Source organism: Lygodium microphyllum, chromosome 5, assembly GCF_053477565.2.
Source record: "Lygodium microphyllum isolate KBCC chromosome 5, Lygodium_microphyllum_v1.1.10, whole genome shotgun sequence".
NCBI classification, from domain to species: Eukaryota; Viridiplantae; Streptophyta; class Polypodiopsida; order Schizaeales; family Lygodiaceae; genus Lygodium; species Lygodium microphyllum.
The window spans coordinates 55,411,303-55,435,203 of NC_141139.1; the positions used below are offsets into that span (position 1 = coordinate 55,411,303).

The following is a 23,901-nucleotide window of genomic DNA, read 5'->3' on the forward strand; positions in this document are numbered from 1 at the left end:
CTCAGTTGCAACACTTCCCGCTTGCGTCAGAGCATTGGAGTCACCTTCTCGACCGCTATGCGGTTTGTGATCGTACTCGGTGCATCAATCTCGACTTTGAGCTTCAAGAGTTCTCTATTAAGGAAGGGGGTGATTTGAAAGTCAGGTTGGTTGAATATAGGCGGAGTTCACCACTACTGGCTCTCCAAAGTCAAATGACAATCAAGTTACATTCTTCTTGAATAAGTTGCCCGACAATACTTCAATTTCATTCAACACATCATCTCCCAACTTAGATTGCCAACCTTCTATGAGTTTGAGTGCCATTTCTTGCATTATGCGAGGCTGTATGATCAAGTCCACAAAAAATCCTCATCACAACCTTATTCAGAGCAGAGGGGGTTGGTTGCCTCTTCTTCGGGAGGGACAACCACTAGTGGCAAGAACTCGCTAGATGCGAAGGCAAGCCAAATCAAAGGGTGACTCCTCTTCTTCAGATGAAACCAAAGAATCTAGACCTATCTGGGCAGCAACTCCCTAAGAAAAACCGGTTTTGCACACATTGCTAGAGAGCAAGCCATGTGGACAAGGAGTGTCGCTCCAAGGCCCAAGGTCTTCCATCTAAAAAGTCTCAGCAAACCGCTACAACTGCATAGTCCAGTTGGGCTATGCTCTCCACTCCTGCTTCATCTGCTCCTTCAGCACCTGTTGTTGTTCGATATGTGACTTAAATACAGCCTCAACGGCCCATCTCTTTCACTACCCCTGAGGGATTAGCTGATTGATCTGCAGGTTCCAATCCCGTTGCACTTCATGCATCCATCTCACCTTCCTCTCCACCTCATCAGGCATTCCCTTGGCAGAGCCCTACTACTGGACATACACGATGGTAGCCACCTTCTTCAACTCGCATGTCTCTAGGTCCTTTCGGATACCCTAGGTCAGTCTAGCATTCATTTTTCGCACTCTTAGAGTCAGGCCCATAGGATTCATTATCCTTAGTTTTTCCATTTTTTTGTCTTCTGCTGCATTTACTCACACACGTACACATTCATTGCATTTATTTTAAGTTAGAGTTTCTTTCTATTCTGTTTTGCTTTGGAGCATCTCACCACTAACCTCTGTGTTTATACATTCTCATCTCTTTTGCAGGGTTTTGTATTTCAGTGTAGGGCTAGCTTGCAGATTGCTTTGGTCCTCCCTGGGCTAGAGACATGGGGATGCGCACCATTCCTTTCATGGTTTCATCATCCTAGGAGTGCTTGCTCTTCTTCTAGTATGGCGGTTTCCCCTCCCAAGGCGGATCGTGCAACATCTCTCTCGATGTTATCATGGCGATGACTTCTACCTTACTCTTCTAGCAGGGTGCTCCATCCACTTCATCTTATTTCATTCCTTATTGTTCTCGGCACCATATGAAGACCAACACCACGCTCTTCTTCCTTCTTCAGCATCTACATCGAGCTTAAGAGGGGGTTCCTTCTCTTCTTGGTATTCTACAGGCTTCAGCACTTTGTCTTCGACATCGGCTTCTTCCCCCCTGTTGTACCTTTCCCTTTGCGTTGCATGATTGCATCATCCTTGTACTAGGGCGCTTGGGCAAGTGAACAATTTTTCCACGAGGGACATTGTCCAAGTGGCACCTGCTGCATGAGCATTCTTTAGCATGTAGCATACTTTGCATCTCATTGTGCAGAGCACCACTTGTGCGGATCCTAAGTTGTTTCCACCGGTGTTACCACACCACCATCCTTTTTCATCGCATGGATATCTCATCACCTATTTTTCCTCGTCATCGACACCTTGAGTGGATGGGTTAGCTTGTATTGTTTTGTGATGTGTTGGGTGTACCCTCCCTACTCCCGTCTTCTGGGTTACTTTTACTCAATCAGCCACATCCCACCGGCCACATCCCATCAAATTTACTTCACTTATTCAACCAAAAAAAAACATGTAGTTCCATCCACCTTTGTCGGGCTTGGTAGGCCACTGGGCAACCGACGTGCACCCTTTTTCCGATGCCCTATCCTCTCTGGGGTGACTACTTGGATTCCCTTGGTAAGATAACCATCTCATCTTTAGTCTTGATAGGCCATTGGGCAGCCGACGTGCACCCTTTTCCGATGCCTTGGCTACTTTGGGGTGGGACATCTTGGGATACATAAACATTACAATAGCTAGCCTAACCTTTCAACTCAGTTTTGGGCCTGAGAGGGGTTGTTGAGCTAAAATATTCATTACTTGCTAATGAGCCTCTTAAACAGCCCCAAAACACACTAAAAATGCTCTTTTAGAGTAAAATTCTAAAACGGGGAGCGGTTCGAGAGAGTTCATTGGAAACCCTAAAATGGAAAGCGATTCGAGAGAGTTGAGTGCAAAACCTAGTAATTTCCTTCACAAAAGGTCCATAAGTTTTTAAAGCATTAGGTAGCAACCAGGATATACAATGCAACTAGTAGTGTGAAGTCAGAGCATAAACCACCAAGTAGCAAAGACTATCAAAACATCCAAGGTGTTAGGCACATAGATGCTATCAATATGTATGCCAAGTATGTATCCACCATTGACAAACCGCTAGTAATAAGAGGTACAAGGTGTCCAAATCAAATGCAAATCAAACCACAATAATAAATCCTACATTGATAGTATATGCATAAACCAAGAAATCATAAAAGGGTCTCCCACTTACTCAAAAGAATGAAACTCTGCAAAGAAAATACCAAGTACTCCCACTAGAAGCAAATTGAGAGCGTCCAAGAGAAAAACAAAGCTCACATAAAGCTCATAATGTCTCAATGACCAAAATGCATCATGTATACATCCCACAACATTATACATGCAATATGTCTTCAACCCCGCAAGTGGAAACCACTGAAGCAAATAGCCACTACTCAAATGCAACCAACTGAGCTCAACTCCAAGGCTCAAGGCTTACCATAAGCATATCTAAACACAATGATCAATACCAAGCATCAACATAACCATATAGCATACCCAAATAGCATATGAGCATTCAATACATGGACATTCATTGTAAATCCTTGATGTCCAAACTTTGTTATAGTAATAAACCCTAGAATAGCTTAGCTAACCAAGCTCTAATTAGCGCTAAAGCTTTTTTTTAGCATCAATGTGTCATCTAAGAAAATGAGCCACATAAGCATCGGTAGAGCAGAAAGTAAGTAAATGCTTGTTTTCCAAACAATGAGCGGTAGACCTTATTGAACTGTAGGTCAATGGTTGATCTCAAATGCTCTGAATAATGCTCGAGATCAAAGGCACAAGTTCCAAAGAGGATGCCAAGTAGGTAAGCAATGATATGGGGCATAGCAAGAGCTGGAGAGGATGCAAGAGGTCAAACTAGCACAAATCATGCTAGCTGCTCCTAGGGTCCTATAGGCTTTTGCTAAGTGTGTTGGTCACTTGTTGGTGCTTAAAACAACCTAGAAGGTCCATAATGATGGAACAAGTCTTGATGAAGGAAAGCTCAATAGGACTAATACATACCTTGGTGTGTGGCTACCATAAAAGCTTCAAGTCAAGCTCTCTTCTTAGATTGAACGTAATGCTGATGAATTTCCTCAAATGCCCACTATAATATCAATTGAAAGGTGAAGCGAGATTGCAAACATGACCAAAAGTAAGAGAGAAGAAAGAGCTATGGAGGTTCAAGCAAGAAAGAGCAAGATGGTATGTGGAAACTTCATCAATCACAATGTGTGACCTACCTTCCCTTATTCTATTTATGTAAATAATAAAAACTAAAGTAACAGTGACTGGTAGCCCCCACATGTAGTGTACATGTATGCACGGTAGTAAGTACAAGTAAAGATAAGCGACTAGGCACATACGGCCTTTAGCCCCTAGAAAAAAGAAATACATTAGTTAATATATAGAAAGCTTCACAAAGCCAACCTAAAATGAAATAATTAAGCATTTAAAGAGACAAACGAGGGAATCATGGCGACACAAATTTGATGTAGTAATTAAACATGCTTAGTATATTCTAAGAATGCATATCTATACTTAAAACCTCTCTTCTATCTATTAATTTCATACCCAATAAATATATCATCATTTAGCATAAGCTTCAAAATTATAATACAATTAATTATATTAAACCTCTTCTAAATTTCTCATCAGCTTCACAGATACCAAAACATTTATAATCACTTAATTGTACCTTATATATATCAATTCCATGTCTAATAAATGTATCATCAATATACCATAAGTTGCAAAATCAATTATATTGAAACTCCTATTCTCATAAGCTTCATGCATACCAAAACATTTATAATTAATTATACCATGGATACCACAATCACAATACAATTAATTATACCAAAACATTTTGATTCTTCTTCAATACAAGTGAATCATCACTCCATGTTGGAATACCTCATCTCCTAACCATCATGGATGAAGAAGTTAATGGCTCTTGTGGTCTCCCCATATGAGAAATATTCAATTTACACTACATCACTTCAAACTCTACCTCAGGTTAAAGGTTGATCTCATATTAAGCTACATCATGATATATATGTTAATGCCCTTGTAGTAGAATGAAAATTGGTATTAAATTGTATTCTCACATATGTTCCCCCGAATTGTCTTAGGGCACATAAGGTTTTCTGATAGTCTTAGGGCCCTCCCTCGCATTATGTTGATCCAAGGCTAGCATAACTCAAGAATAGGACCCAAGATAGGGTTTGGAAATGCCTTATCATGTTATATCAATTGCCATGGGTACTTTCCCCCAACTCCTTTATAATTTGATCACCTAGTGTTCATTTTGAGTATTTTTTGACACGTTATGGGGCATTTGAGCCATTTTCAATATCATTAATTTTTAGAACTTAATAAAATAATATTGAATTGTCATTCATTCTTTATGCAATGCCATTTTTATCATTTTGCTTTGATAGAAATCAATTGATAGCACCAAAATCTTAAATTTGGGTAGATAATGGGGCAAAACAAATGGCACTATTGCATCATAGCAATGCAAAACCCTTGAATGGGATCAAAAACAAAACATACACTACGAGGCCAAGATACAAAGAAATTGGGACAATAACTAGGAGGATTGACACAATGCAAGAGGGCCATCCCCAAATTGGAAAGGTACCTAACAAGACCGACATAGCATGAGAGTTGGGAAAGGCTCTCTCGCATTGTGCTAGTCCTCCCAGGTTTCTTCCCAATTTCTTTGTATCTTGGCCTCTTGATATATGTTTTGAGCATTTTTCTTCGTAATTTGGGAAAGACCCTATTACATTTTGATAGTCCTAGTTACCTCGCAATTTCTTCAATTTCGAGCATTTTTAAACCCCAAATGAGGATATTAAGATGCTTCAAACACAATGGCACCATCAATTTTATCCCATTCTCCAACTAAATTTTAGATCTTAGAACCATTAAGATTCTGTCGTAATAGAGAATATTTTATTGCAGCTTAGTCTTCATCCAATGTTATCTTTATCCTCTTGTGTTTGCACTGTTTAATGAGTTGAGCATGGGACCGAGCATGGGACCAACACAAGACATTAAAGACTCCCCAATGGTATCAAATGTCTCTTATCACGTATTGTTATTGTTCATAAGAAACTTGAACCTCAGGCCAGCACGACATGATTGCAAGTCCCCAAAATTGACCAAGGGCCTTTATCGTGTTAGAGTGCTCCTAAATTAGCATAATACAATTGGGGGTTTCTAATAGTAGCAAGGCCCTTATATCATACTATGTTGGTCCTAAATCACTTCATGAGCCTAAACCATGCTTAGAGCAAATACAACATAATTAGGAATTCCTAATGGTGATGAGGCTTTCATACCGCATTGTATTGGTCTTTCGAGCTTAAAATCTTTGACACCACCCTTGTAAATATCAATGATTTTGTTTCTGCATCCTCTTCTTTTCTTTACCTACAACTTCTTTGGAAGCTTCTTGCTTTCTATGACTCCACAAATTTGTTCACCAAAAATACCTTGAATAATTTCTGTTGAAAAAAAAATTAATGAGATAAAACAATCCTAATCCCAACATTGACAACCTCAACTAGAAAGGGGATAAGTCCTTGCTACATAGTTGATTGATATGCAAAAGAAAAATTTACAACTGATAAGCAAGTCCAAACCCATAAAAAAGAGAAAACCACAAATCAAATCCTAGTCTCCCACAATGATGGATGCCCAATGCACTGCTCAAAGCACCAGGATACTTCCAATGCAATTACCTATTGTGGTTTCCCAAATGCATCTAAACTACCAAACCACCAACATGACAAGAGCCTAAGGTAAAATAGTTTCCTGAGGAATAACATTCAAAGTCAACAGCAATAACCAAAATTACAAAACTCACTACAATCCCTTAGAAGTCCATGCCCATAAAGCCTATGGTGGTATACAAGTGCAAAGAACTATTGACCATGCAACCAAAGCAACATCCACATATATTACTTAAAACATGATGTTGAAGTTGAATGACCCAACCAACAAAGCTACCAAATCCAAAATGTGGGATTCACAAAAGTAACACGAGTAGAAACAATTGAATCGTGATGCCTATCATGAGCCAACTCATAAAAATAGTTGAATCTCAATGCCCATCTCAAACCATCTCCGTGAAAAATGCAACACAATCATAGATTCTCCACCTTTGGCTAAACCTCCAAAGTGTCCCCTCATGTGAGAATAGCAATGCTCACAAAAAACATATTTAATAGCAAATACAAAAGGCTAACTCAACATTCTAAAGGGATTTTTGAGCTAGATTACATGTGTTTACTATTTTTACAAAAGTTTTTGAAGATCTGTCAAAACTTCGTTAGTGTTGGGAAAGCCCCACTCAAGATCCACCACATCTACATATGTATGAGGCTCAAATGCCACACCACCACCACTCTCTCATGCTCCCGCTTTGGCACTAACGAGTTTGGGAGGGATAACACCACCAGTAGGACCAAAAAGCTAAAGAAGTTGGTTCGATCCTTTGCTGCCTAACCAAAGTCAAAAATCTTACTGTAGCACTAACTTTCCTTCTTTTACTTTTCACCTCTCTGAAGCAACAAAAGCATCTTGCTTGCTACCAAATTGAGATGGTAACATCCCAAATGATGCAAAGAAGCATCATGTTCAAGCAACATAGAGATCATAGGATCAAAATCAATAATTGTTACCAATGTCTAAGCTCATAAGGTAGTAGCCACATCATCAAACTCTCGAGACAACTTTTAGAATATGATCCTATGTCTATGTCACCCTAAGAGAGAGAGAATTGAATCATATCGATTGCCTTGATCTGAATAATTTATAACCATCCATAGAAGGTCATGGCTCACATGGTCGACAAAGCCCGTACAATAGTTGTAGCCTCTTCCAAACCTCGAGAGATGTCTGTAGGAGGCATCCACCATAAGGACTTTGGAGATGCAACAAATTAGAGCTAAGTATGCTCGAGGATAATCATTCTCCCAAGTAAGAACTACTTGCACATGGTTGTCTTCATCCTAATCATTTGGGATAGGAGACATCTTTTGGGGACACAAAGCCAATCCTAAAATAACATACTAGAGTCGTTTTTGCATGAACAAGCTTTCATAATAGCTCTCCAAGTGAGATAGTCAAGTCTTTTAAGCTTATCATCAGTGTTGTAGCAAGGAAGAGCCCTTGGGTAAGATGGCAAGAAGATAAAGGAAGATGAGGTTTTTGATAGAGAGCCAATTTGGATGAACCCAACACCAAGAGTTCAATAGTTCATGCAAAACAGTTCAAAGAATACAAAAAAGGAAATAGTTGTAAAGATGTAGTGACAGAAGCATGACAACCGTCATGTATGATACTTCCTAGTGTGTGCTGATCAGATTGAAGAAGCAAACTGGTTGAAAACCTCAGACCTGCCAAAAAGAAAAAGTTGAAATCGACTGCAACACTAGCAAATAGACAGCAGAGCAGGAGCCAAAATGGCAATCGTCCATGCAAAATCGCAAGCAAATCAGTTAGAGCGCAAGGTCAACAACAAAAACACAAAGCTAGAACAGGCCGATCTCATGGCTAAAAACTGTCACACAGCTGTAGAAGCTATCACCTGGGCCTGCCCAAATCAGGACAATAGCAAATGCAAGTTTTTAGAGAGAAAATTATACAGATTCATATTACAAACAGTTCACATCTTTTGGTCGATTCTCAAACCATAAACTGTATGCAAGGCTTGCAACATGCTCAATAGTTGACATCCAGGAGTTGACACAAACAACCCCGTTCATGTTTCATAGCTGCCATTAAATGGGGCCATAACCTCCCTTTAAAGGAGACCAGACAATGCCAGATGTAACTGGATTTACAAAAACTTGCTCCACCTGAGCAATGGCTCTAGTAAAGGGATTTGTATAAAGAATGTACATTCTGAGCAACAATGCTTGAAAGCTCGTTGAGATAATGATGTAAGTTTAATCAACAGTCGCCCAATCATTCATCATGAGTATCACATACAACCCCACATTCACTGATGCAAGGGCAACAAGAGGGCCAAAAGTTTGTTTCAGCCTTCTCGTAATGATGTGGACAACAGTTCTTGAGGGGCGCCCCAGACCAACACTACCTTCAGATTTGGAAACCTCAGCTTGTACGGGGGGGGTACACGATGCATTGGAAACCTCTGCAGTTGCGGAACGCTTGACTATATTTTGAGCCAGGGCAGTGCTTCTGTAGAAAGCAGGGAAACAATCGTTTGGTTCTAAGCCTTGTATCATGTTTACTGATAAAAATTTGTAAATAAACAATAAGCAACACACCTAAAACCAATCATAACACAGCTAACCTGGCTGCAGTTTGGTCTCTAGCAGATCTATTTTCAGGTTGTACCGATGCTTTCTTTATCAAATGCATTGAGCCTTCCGCATCCCAAACCATGTCATAGTCATAAAGGGCATCATCCTCCTTTTCTTTGATACCATGTCGTTTGTTGTTTATCATGGTCATAATGCGGTTTGAGAGTTTGCTATAAACACTTTCCCAATCCATGCCCTGGGATGGCCATGTGAAGAGCAACATAAGAGAAAGAACGAATAGAACTCCATACCTGCCAACACAACAGTATGCACTGACATAAATAAACAGAGACAATTTGAATGATTTAATCCCTATACAAAATGCAGATTACCATATGTATATAAATGTTTGGTAAGGAAGGAAGCATAATCGAGATGACACAATCCCTTCTTGATTGCTAGAGGTCGAATCACGGACTGAGAGCAACATAAATGATGGAAAAAGATTGCCATTCTGCCAACTAAAGCTCCCTACAGTATGCTGCAAGGAAGATCCACAAAAACCCTTATAGAAAAACTGGAACGGCAACATCCGATACCTCCATGGACTTTAATTTGCATATGGATTGAAAAAGTCAAGATATGAAATTACTCGGTTGACACCTCTAAAACAGCTAGCATTGAAGTCCGATGCTTTATTGTACATTGATCATGGTCATGACCCGAAAGAACTAATATCTACAGATAAGGCAAACTTGGAACATTAGGGACTAACAAAACAAAGCCAATTATGTAAAACGTATCTGATTCTATGATAGAAAGGAACACTTACTGGCTTTAAGGAGTCCAAGAGCTTTACTGTACTCTCTTCTGACAGATAATTCTGATACCTGCATGTAACTAATGATCAGCTACAAGAGCACTGGCCAGGATATATCCCCAGCCATCATCCCTGCCCACCCCGACCAGAGCGCGCGCGCCCCCCCCCGAAAAAAAACATGCACACACACACCAGTAAAACAACAAATTCTGCAGCAAGTAACTTACACAATTTTGGGAAATCCTGATGTTGACCAATAGATCCTCTGTTATGATAAAGACATTCACATCAGGCCTCATTGCAGAATCCTTAGCTCGTGTAGCATTCTTAAAACAAAGTACATCTCAACTGTTTTGATAACTTAACTTCCACCTTTATATTCATGCAACTATTTCAATCTATAAGACATGCTAGCATTAAGTTGTTACTATTACAACATCCTGAACTAGTTTGCATTGACAAGGAACACAAGGATGGCCTAGTTTAAGTGAAGAATAATCATGTTAAACAAGTATCCCTTTAAAATCAACAGGGGTGTGAATTAGTGTTGTACCTGATTAATTAGTTCTGAAGAACGAAGAACTCCACATGGTGTGTTGTCAGGCCTATATAGTGGTATATGACTTAACAAGACTTTGGCATGTGTGTTATAGATCTCTGATATTGACAAGACAAGATTATGAGACACTGATAGAGTCAAGGTAAACCCACATGCAACCTTGATTTCCATACCTAAGGAAATATTTTCAACAAAACCCCAAGCATTGTTGGTCCTCACTTCCATAGGACTTCCTGTTTCAGCAAGAAAATTTACATGGATCACCGCATGCCTATCTTCATGGTTGTTCAATTACACAGTACAAGGAACAGCTTATAGCAAGTGTTAATGTAAACAAAGTTTCGTGCTTGAACTAAACCACCCCATACATGAGCAGACAGTTGCATCATAGGATAATACTCAATTAATAATAATAATAATAATAATAATAATAATAATAATAATAACACCCCTCAGACTAAGGCCACCACCAAACTGCGAGAAGTGGTGCAGCAGGGAACCATAGACAAGTGCTGAAATAAACTGCTGAACACACGACAAAAGAGAAAGAAAACAGAAGAACATTGCAAAGGAAGAGAACTCAAAGATGTGCTCAAGAAATGGAATCCATATACCAAACACGAGAATGACGCATATAGCAGTGAGTCTCTAGCTCCAAGGCACTGGCACCGGCCCCCTCTCCACAAAACCTGTAGGTGACGATGTGACTAAATGAGGGAGCCATGTATATAAAGAAAATAATGCCAAAATAGGGGCAGGTCAGCCAGCATTAAATGCCCCAATTAAGCATCATAATAACCATAATAAAATGCCTAAAAGAACATGCCCAACATAGGTCAAACTCACACATGAGCTGTCTTGACTGCTAACACAAACCATCTCTCAAATCATGGGTGATCTGATACAATACAATAATAAAATGATCAAGGCTAATCACAGTCCATACAACAAAGAACCACCAAAGAAGAACCATGGATACCCAAGCAATGGGTGATCAAGCCACCACCAAGGTGTCTTGAAGAGAATCTTATGGGCCATTGGTTCACAATACGAATACTGTTTGCCAGGATCTCTTGGTATTGTAGCCGTGGGAATGACGGTCCAATACTTGATGTCGATCGTACCAGCACCTGAAAATAGAGGAGAGTCATAATAGAGCTCTATGTCTATCAACAATGTCTCGCACTAGCATACAAGACTATCCTGTCAAAAATGCCTCTGAACATATATGACCATGGATTCCCCACCTTTGGCCAAGATTGCCAAAGTGTCCCCTCGTGAGCTCCAACTAGAAGCCAATCCCGCTCTCTGTCAAAAAACAGCCCATCATGAACTTGGATATCAATCCTAGCTCCAAGGTTTAAACCTATCAAAGTTTAGTCGATACATCAGGGGCATCCCTCTCTGGAACTTGTGCACCTGTATACTTGAATAGATGAGGCTCGACTACCCCGTCTCACCACCCTCTCTCTCTCTCTCTAGCATTGAAGAGTCATGAGGGATGACCGCATCACATAGACTAGAAAGTAGCACAGGAAGGGCCAATCAAGCCCTTCCCTCGTGAAGAAGTGGACACCTTCTACACCTTGGACTTCTCCTTGGCCGAAGAATTGGAGTCAAAGTTTGAGGAAGAGAATAACTTGTCAAAGGAGTCCACATCCCACTTCTTTTTCTTCTCCTTCTTCCGAGAGACAGCTAACTCCTTGCAATCCTTCCGCAAGTATCCGTTCTTACCATAGTGATAACACCGCGCCTTCAACTTCTTCCTATTATCCTCGTCTAAAGCTATAAAGGCCTCACAAGAACCTCCATAATGAGATGGAAGCCTTCCTTGTAAAGGCAAAGATACCTCATACTCAAGTAGCATCAAGGACAAATGTATAAAGCTCACAGGTGTAGAGAATATCTATCAAACTCCGAGGGAAGCTTGGAGAGTATTGTTCCCACTAGATATGAAACCAGCTTTCCTCCTCGGATAGGGTGGTAAATCCCTGATTACAACTTAATTACTGCAGCAAACAATAAATGCAAATCTGAAAATACAAATTTACCTACTGATCTTGGACAATGCACACCCAATTGGCCCCAAAATTGGCACCCCTTTCGGTATTTCTTTAGCTTTATTGAAGAAAAGTTGACTTACAATGGGATTCTCCCAATTCCTTTCGGTATTTCAACTCCCCTTGCTGTCCAAAGTGACCAGCAAGTCTTCAATCTATTTTGCCCCTTGATTCGAGCACTCAATTGGCCTTCACCCACTTCATAGACGATGGAAATGCCCCAAATTCAATGGTCCTCCACCTGAATTCAACTGAAATTCACTTTCAACCTTGTTGAATCCAAGTCTTGGAGTTTCCAATTTCTAGCACGTTTCCTAAGGCTGTTGTACACCCTAATTTCAGCAGAGAAATTTAAAAATTTATCAGCCTCCAAGGGTCCAAATGCTGAGATCTTCGGAGCAAGGTTATAAAATGGCTAGAAGATGAGAGGGAAAGCTGTAGAGAGAGAAAATTCAGAATTTTGTCGCGAAGAATGACTGAAAATCAGTCAAGTGCAACTACCGCCCTGCCACAACAACATGTAGATGCAAAGAACTGAAGAAAATCAATCATATACTGCTGCTGCCCTGCCTCAACAACCAGTAGATGCTGTCTCCTGTTGTTGATTGGTCTTCTTTTACCCCTGACTACCTCAAAAGGTCCTCCAATGGCTGCAAATCAGAACAACAGCCTTTCCTCCCTCTCTCTTGCAAGCTGAATTTATAGAAATGCCTCTCTCCAACCTCTAAAGACGTTTTTCAGTCTTGCATGGGCAATTTTCACAAGTGGTAGCCTTCCTAAATGGCTTTTTTAATATTTTTTATAATTAAATATTAGTTTTCAGTCTTAAAATACTGAAAATTAATCTAAAAATTATTTTGGTGCCCTGAAAAATAATCTGACTAGCCAATAATTAAATTGGCTAGGCAACTTCCATTCCCAAGTATCTCTACGCCATCTTTGACCATCAGATTGGCGTTAAGTACCATTAAACGCCACTTCTCTACTGTCACCAACAACTGACACTTATGGCCAAATGGATGACCTAGGCCAACAATTGACACCAGATACCACCTTTAACATCCCGTGATTTTTTCATGTCCCGAGCTCGTAAATTTACTTTAACCCTAATTGCACCTCACATGTGCATCATTTACTTAATCATGTGATTAAAATTTAATCCACATGTTAAGTGAGATTTCAAAAATACATATCCTCATGACAGCCCTCCCCCTTGAAATCCTTGCAATCGTCCTCGATTGCACTGCCAAATGCATCGAAAGCAAAGTACTACATTGGAATTTCCATAGGGCATCATAGTCAACACAACATTGCGCATTGCTATTCAACCATTCCATATGCCCAACATATGTTGAAAATTACCAACCAACATAACATAACATAGCATAAGACTCACAAAGAATCTTAAAAACATTGCCAGATTATCATGTGACATGTCTATTTCTCATGAGCTCAACTCATTTAGCAAAACCAAACCATAACATAGCATAACCAAGTATAAAACGTGGCTAAAACATCAATGGCATCATAACATATGCTGTTGTCCATGGAACTAGATGTAAACCAATGAAAACTGAGCATAATCTGATCATAAACTGATCACAAACTGTTGCAAATGTGACCCCAAACTGATCACAAACTCATTGCAAAAACTAACCAGCAATTAGTGCAAAAACAGATGCACAACTGATCCAAAAAAGTAACCATAAACGGTTCTCAAGCTGATCAAAAACTAAGCTTAAATTGATCAGAATTTTTTCTCAAAATTGAGGCAAAGTTCATGCTAAATTGATCATAAGCCGATACAATATGCCCCAAAAAGTGGATTTCATGCAAGAAGAATTCACTTTTCTTGTCATTGATAACCAGCCTATGGTCACGCAATTCATTGAACACCATATCCAAGTGTTTTCTATGATCTGCCTCATTCTTTCAATAGACAATCATATCATCAAAGAAAGTGCCCACAAATCCTCTATGTGGCCTGAAGATACGATCTATCATCCGATTAAAAGTAACAGGAGCATTCGTAAGTCCAAAAGGCATAACAAGAAACTCATACAATCCAAAAGATATTCTAAAAGCTATCTTAGGCACATCTTTTGGTCTAATGCATATCTGATGATACTCACTTTTCAAATCTATACGGCTAAATATGGTTGCCCCTTGCAATCTATCCATAACATCATTGATTCGAGGAATCGGAAAGCGATTCTTTATTGTGATCTTGTTCAAAGCATGATAATCAATGCACATACGCCATGAACCATCCTTTTTTTTTGCACCAAAAGCACTAGAGAACAAAAAGGAGATGAGCTGGGCTGAATCAACGCTTTTTCTAACTGCTTATTTACCTGAGTCATAATCTCCTCCTGTTGGGCTGCACTAACTCTGTAGGGTGGCTTATTAGATGGGCTACTTCCAAGGATAAGATCTATATCATGATCTTCTGGCTTTTCAAGCTCAGAAATGACATGCGATCCTTCTCTAACTTAGACATATTCTTAATATTCTCACTATCATACTTATCCTTAGTAAAAACCAAGTACGCTGAAAGATGATTTTTCATTACTTTAGAAATGGCAGCTGTAGATACAACAGGGACAGATTCACCTTTCAACTTTACATCAAGTGTGAGTATATTTCCCTTATGCTCAATAGTGATCTTTTCTACACGAGAATCAATCACTGCATACATACAGTGACACCATGGTATACCAAGTAATACATCACAACCCTCAAGTGGAGCAATTAAGAACTCTTCACTGCCCCCATATCCTTGTATGTGCAACTGAAGCTTTCCAATGATCGGTGTGACAAGCTCTACATAGCCTTTACATGCCATTCCAACTTCCCCCATGGTTTCCATCTCATCCTCTTTGATGCCTAGATGAGAGGCCATGTCAACAGAGATGAAGTTGGCTCGTGTACCATTATCAAAGAAAATCAATGCATGTTGATTCTTAATTTTGCCCCATGCTCTGCGCAACTCAATAGCATCATCATTGGGCTGATCATTAACAACATCGGGCACCAATCCCACTAATGTTTTAGGCTTTTTTCCTTTAGAATCTCCCTCATTTTTTTATTTTCCAGCTTGCTGTCTATTGGGACAGTCCCTTGCAATGCAACCCTCCTGTTCACAAATAAAACATTTAATTGCAACTATCAATTCCCTACGTTATACCAATGTTTTCAAGCCCCTTCTTTGTTGTTTTGACCTCTTTTCAAGCTGATATTCAAATCTGCCCCTTTTCTCAACCTTAAACAACTTTTTATTCAGTTTCTCCCCACTCTCTAGGAAGCTCGAATCCTTCCCACACAGCAAAGCATCGACTGTAGCAGCATTCTCTATAAGCTGAGACATGCTAGACACGGTGGATTTAATACAAAAATCCCTGATTCCCTTGGGCAGCCCACAAACATATTTTTCCACTTGCTCATGAAGGAGTACATGGCAATAAGAAGTAATAGGCAGCAATGCATCCCAAAACTTCTTATTATATTGCTCCAAATTCTTATATTTCTTAGCATCCAGCTTATTCCAAGCTGTCATGATGTCCACCTCAAAGGTACTTGTCAACCAATTCGATGCAAAGATTTGCTTGAATTGTACCCACATTGACGATGCTCTACCTTGCATCAAAAGAGTGGACCACCAATGTAATGCATTCCCTTTCAAGAAAGTGTTTGCCTTTCGAATCTTCGAGGACTACGTGAAGTTTCCCCCCTGGATAGGCTGCATCAAACTGCTGAATGAAAGTCAAAGCTTTCAGTCTATCTTGTACTCTGCTGAAGGACTCAAACTTCACTCCTTTTCCATCCTCATCATAGTCTTTTGCTGCCCCCTTTGGATGTCAAGTTGTTATACACTTGCTGCTGCAAAAAGTGTGCATTTGCTGAATTCACATCAAAATCAACGCGAAACGAAGCATTTACATGACCAACGTTCATTCCTTGAGCCTCATAAGCATTCGAGAGTGCAGATGCAATACCAAACATGGTACTTTGTGCCCCAGGCATCACGCCAATGCTGCCATATATAGGGTTTTGTATATTTCCAGCCATACCTGAATACATTGGACCTTGCACTCCATACATTGGTTGCTGCATACCATAGGGATTTGTACCATACATTCCCATATGTGCTCCTTGTCCAACTATAGCATGAAAAATCGTGCTTCTACCAAAATATCCTAGCTGCCCCATCATAGCATGCACACCTGACTGTCCAAGATCCATTGGATTGGCACTTCCGTGATGGCCTTGCATTTGCATTCCTTGCCCCGTAAGTACCAACTGTTTTATTTCATTAGCATCTTTGGGAGCTTCAAATGAAGGGTTTGGCATTCTCTTCGGTGCATCTCTTGTGTACTGGAGGGACCAAATGCTAATCTAAAGATTCATCACCCCATAGGTCCCTTTGTATCTTCCATGCCTCAGTTGATCATACCACACATGGAACTTTTGCATCCCCCCAATTTTTAACCTTCATAGCTTGCATCTTTCCAACTATAAAGGTCCTTCTTAAAATAATTGTAGATTGAAATTTCAAATTAAAACCACCTTCCCCTCTGGAGTCTAACCTTCAATGTTCAACATTAGAGCACAGTACCACTTGGCAAGGGTTTGATTACAAATAATTTGATCTTCTTAATCAAGCTTACTCTACTTTAAACAAAAATTAATTAAGATTAGCAAGCAAATGAAACCTTCGCGAGTAAAAGTTAATCTTAAGAGGTCAGGGGATAAAAGACTATAAAACATTCAGCCCCCTCTTTAACTCAATGTCGAAAAAAAACTTAAAGTCTTATGTAGGAGAATTTTGAAGAAAATGATTTGGACAATAAACATACAAGACAACGAATTGGATGAGAAGAACCATCCTTTTATATCCTTGGACATCTAGATAGGCACCAATAGCATTGATCATAGTGGTCATGAAGTGACTTAGTTCAAATACACTAAGAGCACTTCAAAGTTAAAGCAATCGCGTCCTATTTATAGGACCCAAGGCCATATTGCACACATCATTATGTGATTACCACTCTTGGACTCTTGACCCAAAGGTCAAGGCATCCGTACATCAAGATGGTGCAGGCTATGTTAGGCTAGGCTTCAATAGCATGCACACTCATAATGAACAAGTAAACAACAAGAGAAAGAAGAGTGCTCGAATGTTGCATCCACTATGTGAGAATGATTTGAAAGTACAATCCCTAAGGTACTAAGTACCACACCCACTAACTAGTGTCCACTAGTAATTGTTTAATGCTTGGTGATTCGTGTATTTCTTGGTTGAGCAAGAAGCGATCTACAATGGCCACATCTAGCTGTAAGACTGAATATAGGGCAGCATATACAACTATTTTGGAATGTGTATAGCTGAGACACCTTTGGTCGATCTTGGTGTGGGATAGTAGTCACCCACTCCTATCTATACCGACGATCAAAGTGCCATGGCAATTGCAAAGAATCTAGTTTTTCATGCTTACATTAAGAACATTGAGATGCATTATCATTATATCAGAGAAAGGCTCCATGCAGGGAAGATTGACTTGGTTTATTTCCCTACATAGGACAACTTGGCAAATGTATTTACGAAAGCTTTGTTGTTCACTTGTTCATTGTGAGCGTGTGTCAATGAGTGCATACTATTGAATCCTAACCTAACAAGCTGGTGGTATGGACACCAGCCCCTAAGATGAGGTTGTGACCGATGTGCTACTAGCTCCCGGGTTCGGGGGTGAGCCCATTTGGCTCGAAGTTGAGTCTACTGTCCAATCCCTATATGCTCATGGATATAGCTTGCGTCGTGTCTCATGTGCAGGGTTAATCCTACAAGAACATTTCATCAGTATCAAAGAGTCAACTTACTTTCTAGCACAAGTTTTGGTGATGCAAACAAAACCACTTTAACTCATGGAACCATGATGGTTCATGCGTGATAGATATTTGGGCCACAAACTTGAATTGGAAGTGTTGCTGATTAGAAATTTCTGCTAGTCACTGGGAACAGCAAAAGGTTTCAAATTTCGTAAGAGATTGTGCTTGGTCATTAGAGGAATTTGAAAACTCTTGGACGTATTCCATGAGTTTGCGGCAATTTCTGGAGGATCTGGCATTTCTCTTGGTTGCATAACAAGATCTTGTATCAATATGAAAAGAAATACTACAAGGGGCACCATGTTTTGGGGGCCAATCAAACATTGGCTCATCTCAATTTCTTGAGGGAAATTTAGCACAAAGTGGAGTGTGAAGTTTTCGATTTATCACTTGCTTTATGCTTAAATTGCTTGCAGCAGATCAGCGTTATTCAGGGTTGCACCACCCTTTCTTGAAGGGAAGGCTGGTTTCATGCTTCATCGGCTTTATTGGCATTTATTAAGCATTTGGAGTGCGCCGCAGCTGGGTGGCCAGTTTTTGGCCAACTTGGTTGTGTCGGGCCTCATTCCTTGGCCTGCCCTCTCCTAGTGGTCAGCCCTTACCTATGTGGTTTGTACTCATTGTCTCATGCTTTGGTGTATGGATTCCATGGCCCATCTCTGAGTTCAACTTTTCTTGCTTCTCTCGTTCATTTCATTCAATGTTCACCATTTGTTTTCTATTGCTTCTGTTGTGTATCTCATTCTCTCACAGACTTGGTTTAGAATGTACCTTGAACATGCCATTGAGGGGCTCCAAAGATGTGCCTTTTGATCATTTGGCTGCCAATTTAGGTCTGAAAATCAGTCGTGCCTGCAATTTTGTGAACTCTATACCTCTTCAAATTTTATCACGGTCACATGGTTATCTCATTAAGCTTTTCTGAAAGTAGTAATTGTTAATTTCATTCCGTGTTCACTATTTGTTTTCTATTGCTTCTGTTGTGTATCACTTTGAACGTGCCATTTAGGGGCTCCAATATGTGCCTTTTGATCACTTGGCTGCCAATTAAGGTCTGAAAATCAGTCGTGCCTGCAATTTTCTAACCTCTATACCTCTATACCTCTTCAAATTTTATCATGGTCACACAGTTGCCTCATTAAACTTTTCTGAATCTAGTCATTCACTCACAAACGCATCATGCCCACCACCCGGCTTATGGAAAAGGATGGAGCTATGAAAGGGCATCAAGAGACAGATTTTTCAGTCACACTAGGTCCATCCCACAAGTTGTGACTTGTGGCTCAGATAATACTATTAGATCCACACCTGGAGCAGCCTACAAAACCATAATATGTCAATAAACAAACACAAAGCCTAGAGCTCTATATCTGAACTCTCAACCCTAGAGTCATTTTGGGTGACTCCGAGCCTAAGGCTACACAATGATGACCAGCCTCAGCTTCCAAGAACAAGAGGAGTTGTACTATACCACCAGCCCACACCAATGACCCCTCGGGTAAAGGTGTATACCTACCCCAAGGCAATAAAATTCCAAGGGTGAGGAGTCCTCCCCATAACTGATTTCAAGGCTTTCTTAACCTCCTGAACTTTGATAGGACTAATTGCTCAATGGCTAGCCTCAACAAATGCCTAACTATAATTACACATGCCTAACCCTAGAATGTTAGACACCAAATTTCCCCTGGCACATGCACATATAAGAAGTATTTTTAAGGTCATTCTCAAGAAATTTGCACTCGTTCATGTTTAATCCTACAGTGACTCTACAAACTCTTGCATGACCTCTTCCATTAAGTTAAATAATTTAAATATTCATAAACCAACTTGACCAATGCATTAATTATTATGCTACATGTTTATGACATATGTGAAACTGATAATTGTGTAGAAAATTAGATAATGAGAAGAACCATCAGACAAGTTCAATTGCAGAATCTAAATGTTCCAACAACATAACAGAGTTGGAATTTAGGGAAACCACAGTGAAGTTTACGAGTGATGACTCTCTCAAAATTAGGATTTACATGCAGAAACTGTAAACAGACTTTGCTGGGGGTGCAACACGTTGAGTACCATCAAGTGACTGCGCATCCACAAATACAAAGTCAACAGCACCGATCCTCCTTGTATGTTCTACTGGTCCAAAAGCCCTTGCATGTCTTTCAAAGATCTGGTACAGATAAACCATCCTTTTTATAACAAGACTGGATAAATTTTAGGGATGCTTTAAGTATTAGTACAAGAAAACCAACCTCTGGCCTTTCAATTTGAAATCCAGCATAACCCAAGTCATGGTTCCCAGAAAGAAAATGCATTGGTATTCTTGAAATCCTGGTTTTTGCGCCCCTTCCAGATTGATCAAAGATATGCCAAAATCTTGCCAATGATTCGTTGAATCTGTTGAAGAGATCAAACTTCATGCTCAAAAAGAAAAACTCAGGAAGAACTGTACATTTGCAAGCCAATAAAGAATTGATATAAGGTTTATTTAGGGAAAACTTTTCATATAGATTATGGAGCTCAATAGTTCTTTTAGGCATAAGTGTCTGCTACCTGAAAATAATAGGTATCATTTGGAACCAAATATGCAACCAATACTTTCCACTTAGGATTGCACAGAGCCATGCTTTCATAAATAAACTGAAATTAGATTTTCCCCTATCCAATCTCCCAATCTAAATGAAAAGATCTAACATGGTAACTCAGAACGAGGCAAAACTGTGGCTTTTCATCTTGATAAGGAGCAAGTAAACTGATTTAGCCATCATACTGGAGGAATAGGCCCAAACTAGAAGAGAAAGACTCTGGATTCCTCACTACAGCCAAATTTGCACACAATAGTTTGCATAGTCTGAGGCTTTACAACAGTACTAATGTTTATGATAGTCCCCATCTATCCAAAAGAATGGGCAAGTCAAGCGGAGCATCCTTGAAGCTGAGAATATTAGCATTTAAAAAAGAAAACTTGCACCCACAAAATGATAGGAAAAGCTCAGGTTATGAAGCCATTGTAAACCAAATGTAACAAACTTATTCAATCAAAAACAGGCATAGAGTATTTGAACTGAAAGCAATGACCCACTCAGTATCTGACAAATATGGTCCGCCATCAAGATAGTCGCCCAAAAAGATAATCTCGTCAGGCTTCAAACCTAAAACTGTGGTGCGAAAAGCACGTCGCATATAAATATCAGAATAAAACTGTGTTCCCTTGAGGGCAAAAGAGCCACTTTTCATCCCATGAGTTGTTCTATCTGTAAGCTGCACCAACACCAGAAAAGCCATTTGCTCTGTCACAGGCATTGGTCTTTCTTGCAACTATTGGGCACATATAAGAATTTCAAAGTACTCTACAAAACAATGACATTGAAAGCTGGGTCAATTACTCACAGTTGCACTTCACAGATTCTACACCAGGTAATATATGAAGCTTGTATCTTATCATAATCAATTTGTTTTAGTGACCAACATGTGATTTTACAAGCAGTGTGTTTTGGTGCAAAACTTTAGCCTTTCCACAAAATTTCATATGGATCATAGCAGGATTTCAGTTGATTAAAAGGCACGAACAAACCTGTGGATCTGCTATAATTGCCACTTTTATAACCTTCTCTGCCGAATCAGCCACTGGCTCCTGATTCCCCACAAAATAAGTAAACAAGTTTGCATGAGATTTAAAAAACTAGCTCCTTCAAAATGGCATGTCATCAGCGAAAACACCCTCTCTCAATTGTGTTGCAACCATGAAAATTTTGTGACAAAGGGATGGTCAGCCATGTATGAAAACCAGATGACATACGGTGGAGAGAGCCTGAAATCAGGGCAATGCATAATGCTTTCAACCTTGCTGACTGAAGGCTTAAGAGGGCTGGAATGAATCCAGGTTCTGGAATTTTTAGCGCTACAATCCACCCTTGTGAACAAGTTTTTACACAAAGGATAGAATTGCAAGATGTGCAAATGCATAGAAGAAGTAGGCAGCACATGTCAAACTATAAGACACAAACGCATTATCGTGGACATAAAGGCTGGCTAAGAAACATAAATAAAAATTGTGCAACAAGGCCAAAAAATCAATCCTATCTGACAAAAGACTCGTCTCTGTTCCCTGTGCATGAGTGTGCAGCTCTACATGCACAGCATAGCATTGAATACGAAGGTAATATGAAACTCGAGTAGGTCAGGCCTGTCTGACAAATCATGCGTGCATATAAATGGCAAAAATGGAGAATCTTAATCAAATTTGTGCTGAAACTACGAGTTCCTCTTTATGGCATAAGCATCCGATAGGGACATAATATGGAACTCAGGCAGGTCAGGTGTGTCTGACAAGTGATCGAGAAGCTTAGTCAGAATTCTGCTGGAGCAGATCATTCACCAAAAGCTCTGGTGTATGCATGCGGCGGATCAAAGAATTCTTTTAAAGTTCAGTCTAGAATGCCTGGCGGCCAAGAAGTTTTCGACATTTTACCATGTGGGAAAAGGGGCTCTTAACATCGTGAGCTTCTACTGGGGAGGCAACGCATACCAACTAGGTGTGGTTGGGGGCAGGGGGCTGCTGGCCCAAAAGCCCTAAAAATTGCGTTGGAAAATATCCAGGGGCCAGCAAACCCCTCCTCGCAATCGCATCTTGCTAGGTGTGCGATCCCTACCTCGCAGGAGCTCATGATCTTGTCCAATTCACAAGGTGGGAATTATAGTGGGAATTTGTCTAAAATTTCTTGAGGAGCTTCTTGCTAGAATAACTGATTTTTTCTTTAGGAAAAGAAAATCCTGCAAAAAAAAATCGCAGATAGAAGAGCTTACTCTTGAAAGCGACGGCCAGTAACAGGTCCAGACAGGAAGCCAGAAGGCGATTATTTCTCCATAGAGCAGAGAAAGGACCCACAGGCAGGCCAAGAAGGCGGTGAGCTTCCACAGGACGGGCATCTCCCCTTTCCTGGGAGAGGATGCAGTCCTCTGATCGGCAGCAGCCATGGTTGTACAACAGTGCAGGAATTTATAGCACCCCAAGGGCCAAAAGCAAAGTATCTTGCCAGCTACAGATGGTCATTCGCTGATGATTGATTGATCCATTATGACTGTTCAGACGCTGTGCTTCCAATCCAAGGTACTGAGAGGGAGGGTCATGACACCCACAAGCGCCTCTTGCACTTTAAGTGACTGAATGTCAAGACACGTGCGGACCTACTAGACCTTGAGCAAGTCTAGCAAGGTGATTGTCACCTTGTGTGGCACATTGTTGAGACTTCCCACACAACTTACACCCATAAGCCCCTCTTGCACTTTAAGTGACTGAATGTCAAGACACGTGCGGACCTACTAGACCTTGAACAAGTCTAGCAAGGTGATTGTCACCTTGTGTGGCACATTGTTGAGACTTCCCACACTCAACTTTCCAAGTCGATCACTATGTGGACAAGTGCCGATTTCATCATTGATTAAGTGGGAATCAATAGCAATTCACCTTCGTAAACATCAATCAAAAACCATTGTGAACTAGACATCTAGTTGCACTCAAGCTTTTGATGTGGAGTGACCAGTCTTCCAAATAAAGTCAGGTAGGTGAAGGTGCATTTGTTTGGCACCTCCCATGGTTTCAAGTCCTGGTAAACTCATGTGGCATGACTCTAAGATAGGCTAACACAACCACCAAAGTCCAAGCTAGCTATTACTATTAGTCATGGTGAAAAGCCATGACATAGACACAACATGCCTCTAATTTGTAGATGAGTTGAAAGTCTTTAACAATAATTAGATACTATGCTCTTCACATCTTGGTTACACGTTGCATAATGCTATAAAAGCAAACTATGTTTTGCA

General features: G+C 40.2%; 1 protein-coding gene across 2 annotated transcripts; it reads right to left on the reverse strand.

Moving 5' to 3' along the window:
* Positions 1–8,209: 8,209 nt before the first annotated feature.
* Positions 8,210–23,234, reverse strand: LOC148035842 (Calcineurin-like metallo-phosphoesterase superfamily protein). 2 transcript variants are annotated; one of them, XM_087677863.1, is made up of 13 exons: positions 22,885–23,229; positions 21,653–21,712; positions 21,161–21,339; positions 20,331–20,475; positions 20,152–20,248; positions 10,303–10,362; positions 10,124–10,227; positions 9,798–9,835; positions 9,583–9,640; positions 9,414–9,488; positions 9,143–9,291; positions 8,801–9,061; positions 8,210–8,685 (listed from the first exon to the last, which is right to left on the reverse strand). In XM_087677863.1, exons 1-13 carry the CDS (start codon positions 23,053–23,055, stop codon positions 8,430–8,432), a joined length of 1,653 nt encoding a protein of 550 aa, XP_087533989.1. In that variant the 5' UTR covers positions 23,056–23,229; the 3' UTR covers positions 8,210–8,429. The 2 variants fall into 2 exon arrangements, with proteins under 2 accessions (XP_087533989.1, XP_087533990.1); XM_087677864.1 differs by lacking the exons at positions 8,210–8,685; positions 8,801–9,061 and having other exon boundaries at positions 9,149–9,291; positions 9,403–9,488; positions 22,885–23,234.
* Between the last annotated feature and the right edge of the window lie 667 nt (positions 23,235–23,901).

Bases quoted from the DNA above. Each gene is read 5' to 3' on its own strand.
- LOC148035842 (XM_087677863.1), bottom strand. From the start codon at position 23,055: ATGGCTGCTGCCGATCAGAGGACTGCATCCTCTCCCAGGAAAGGGGAG. The intron at 9,489-9,582 runs GTAAGTGTTCCT...CCTTATCTGTAG, and splicing joins TCTTGGACTCCTTAAAGCCA to ATATTAGTTCTTTCGGGTCA. The intron at 8,686-8,800 runs GTTAGCTGTGTT...TGCTTTCTACAG, and splicing joins AGAGACCAAACTGCAGCCAG to AAGCACTGCCCTGGCTCAAA.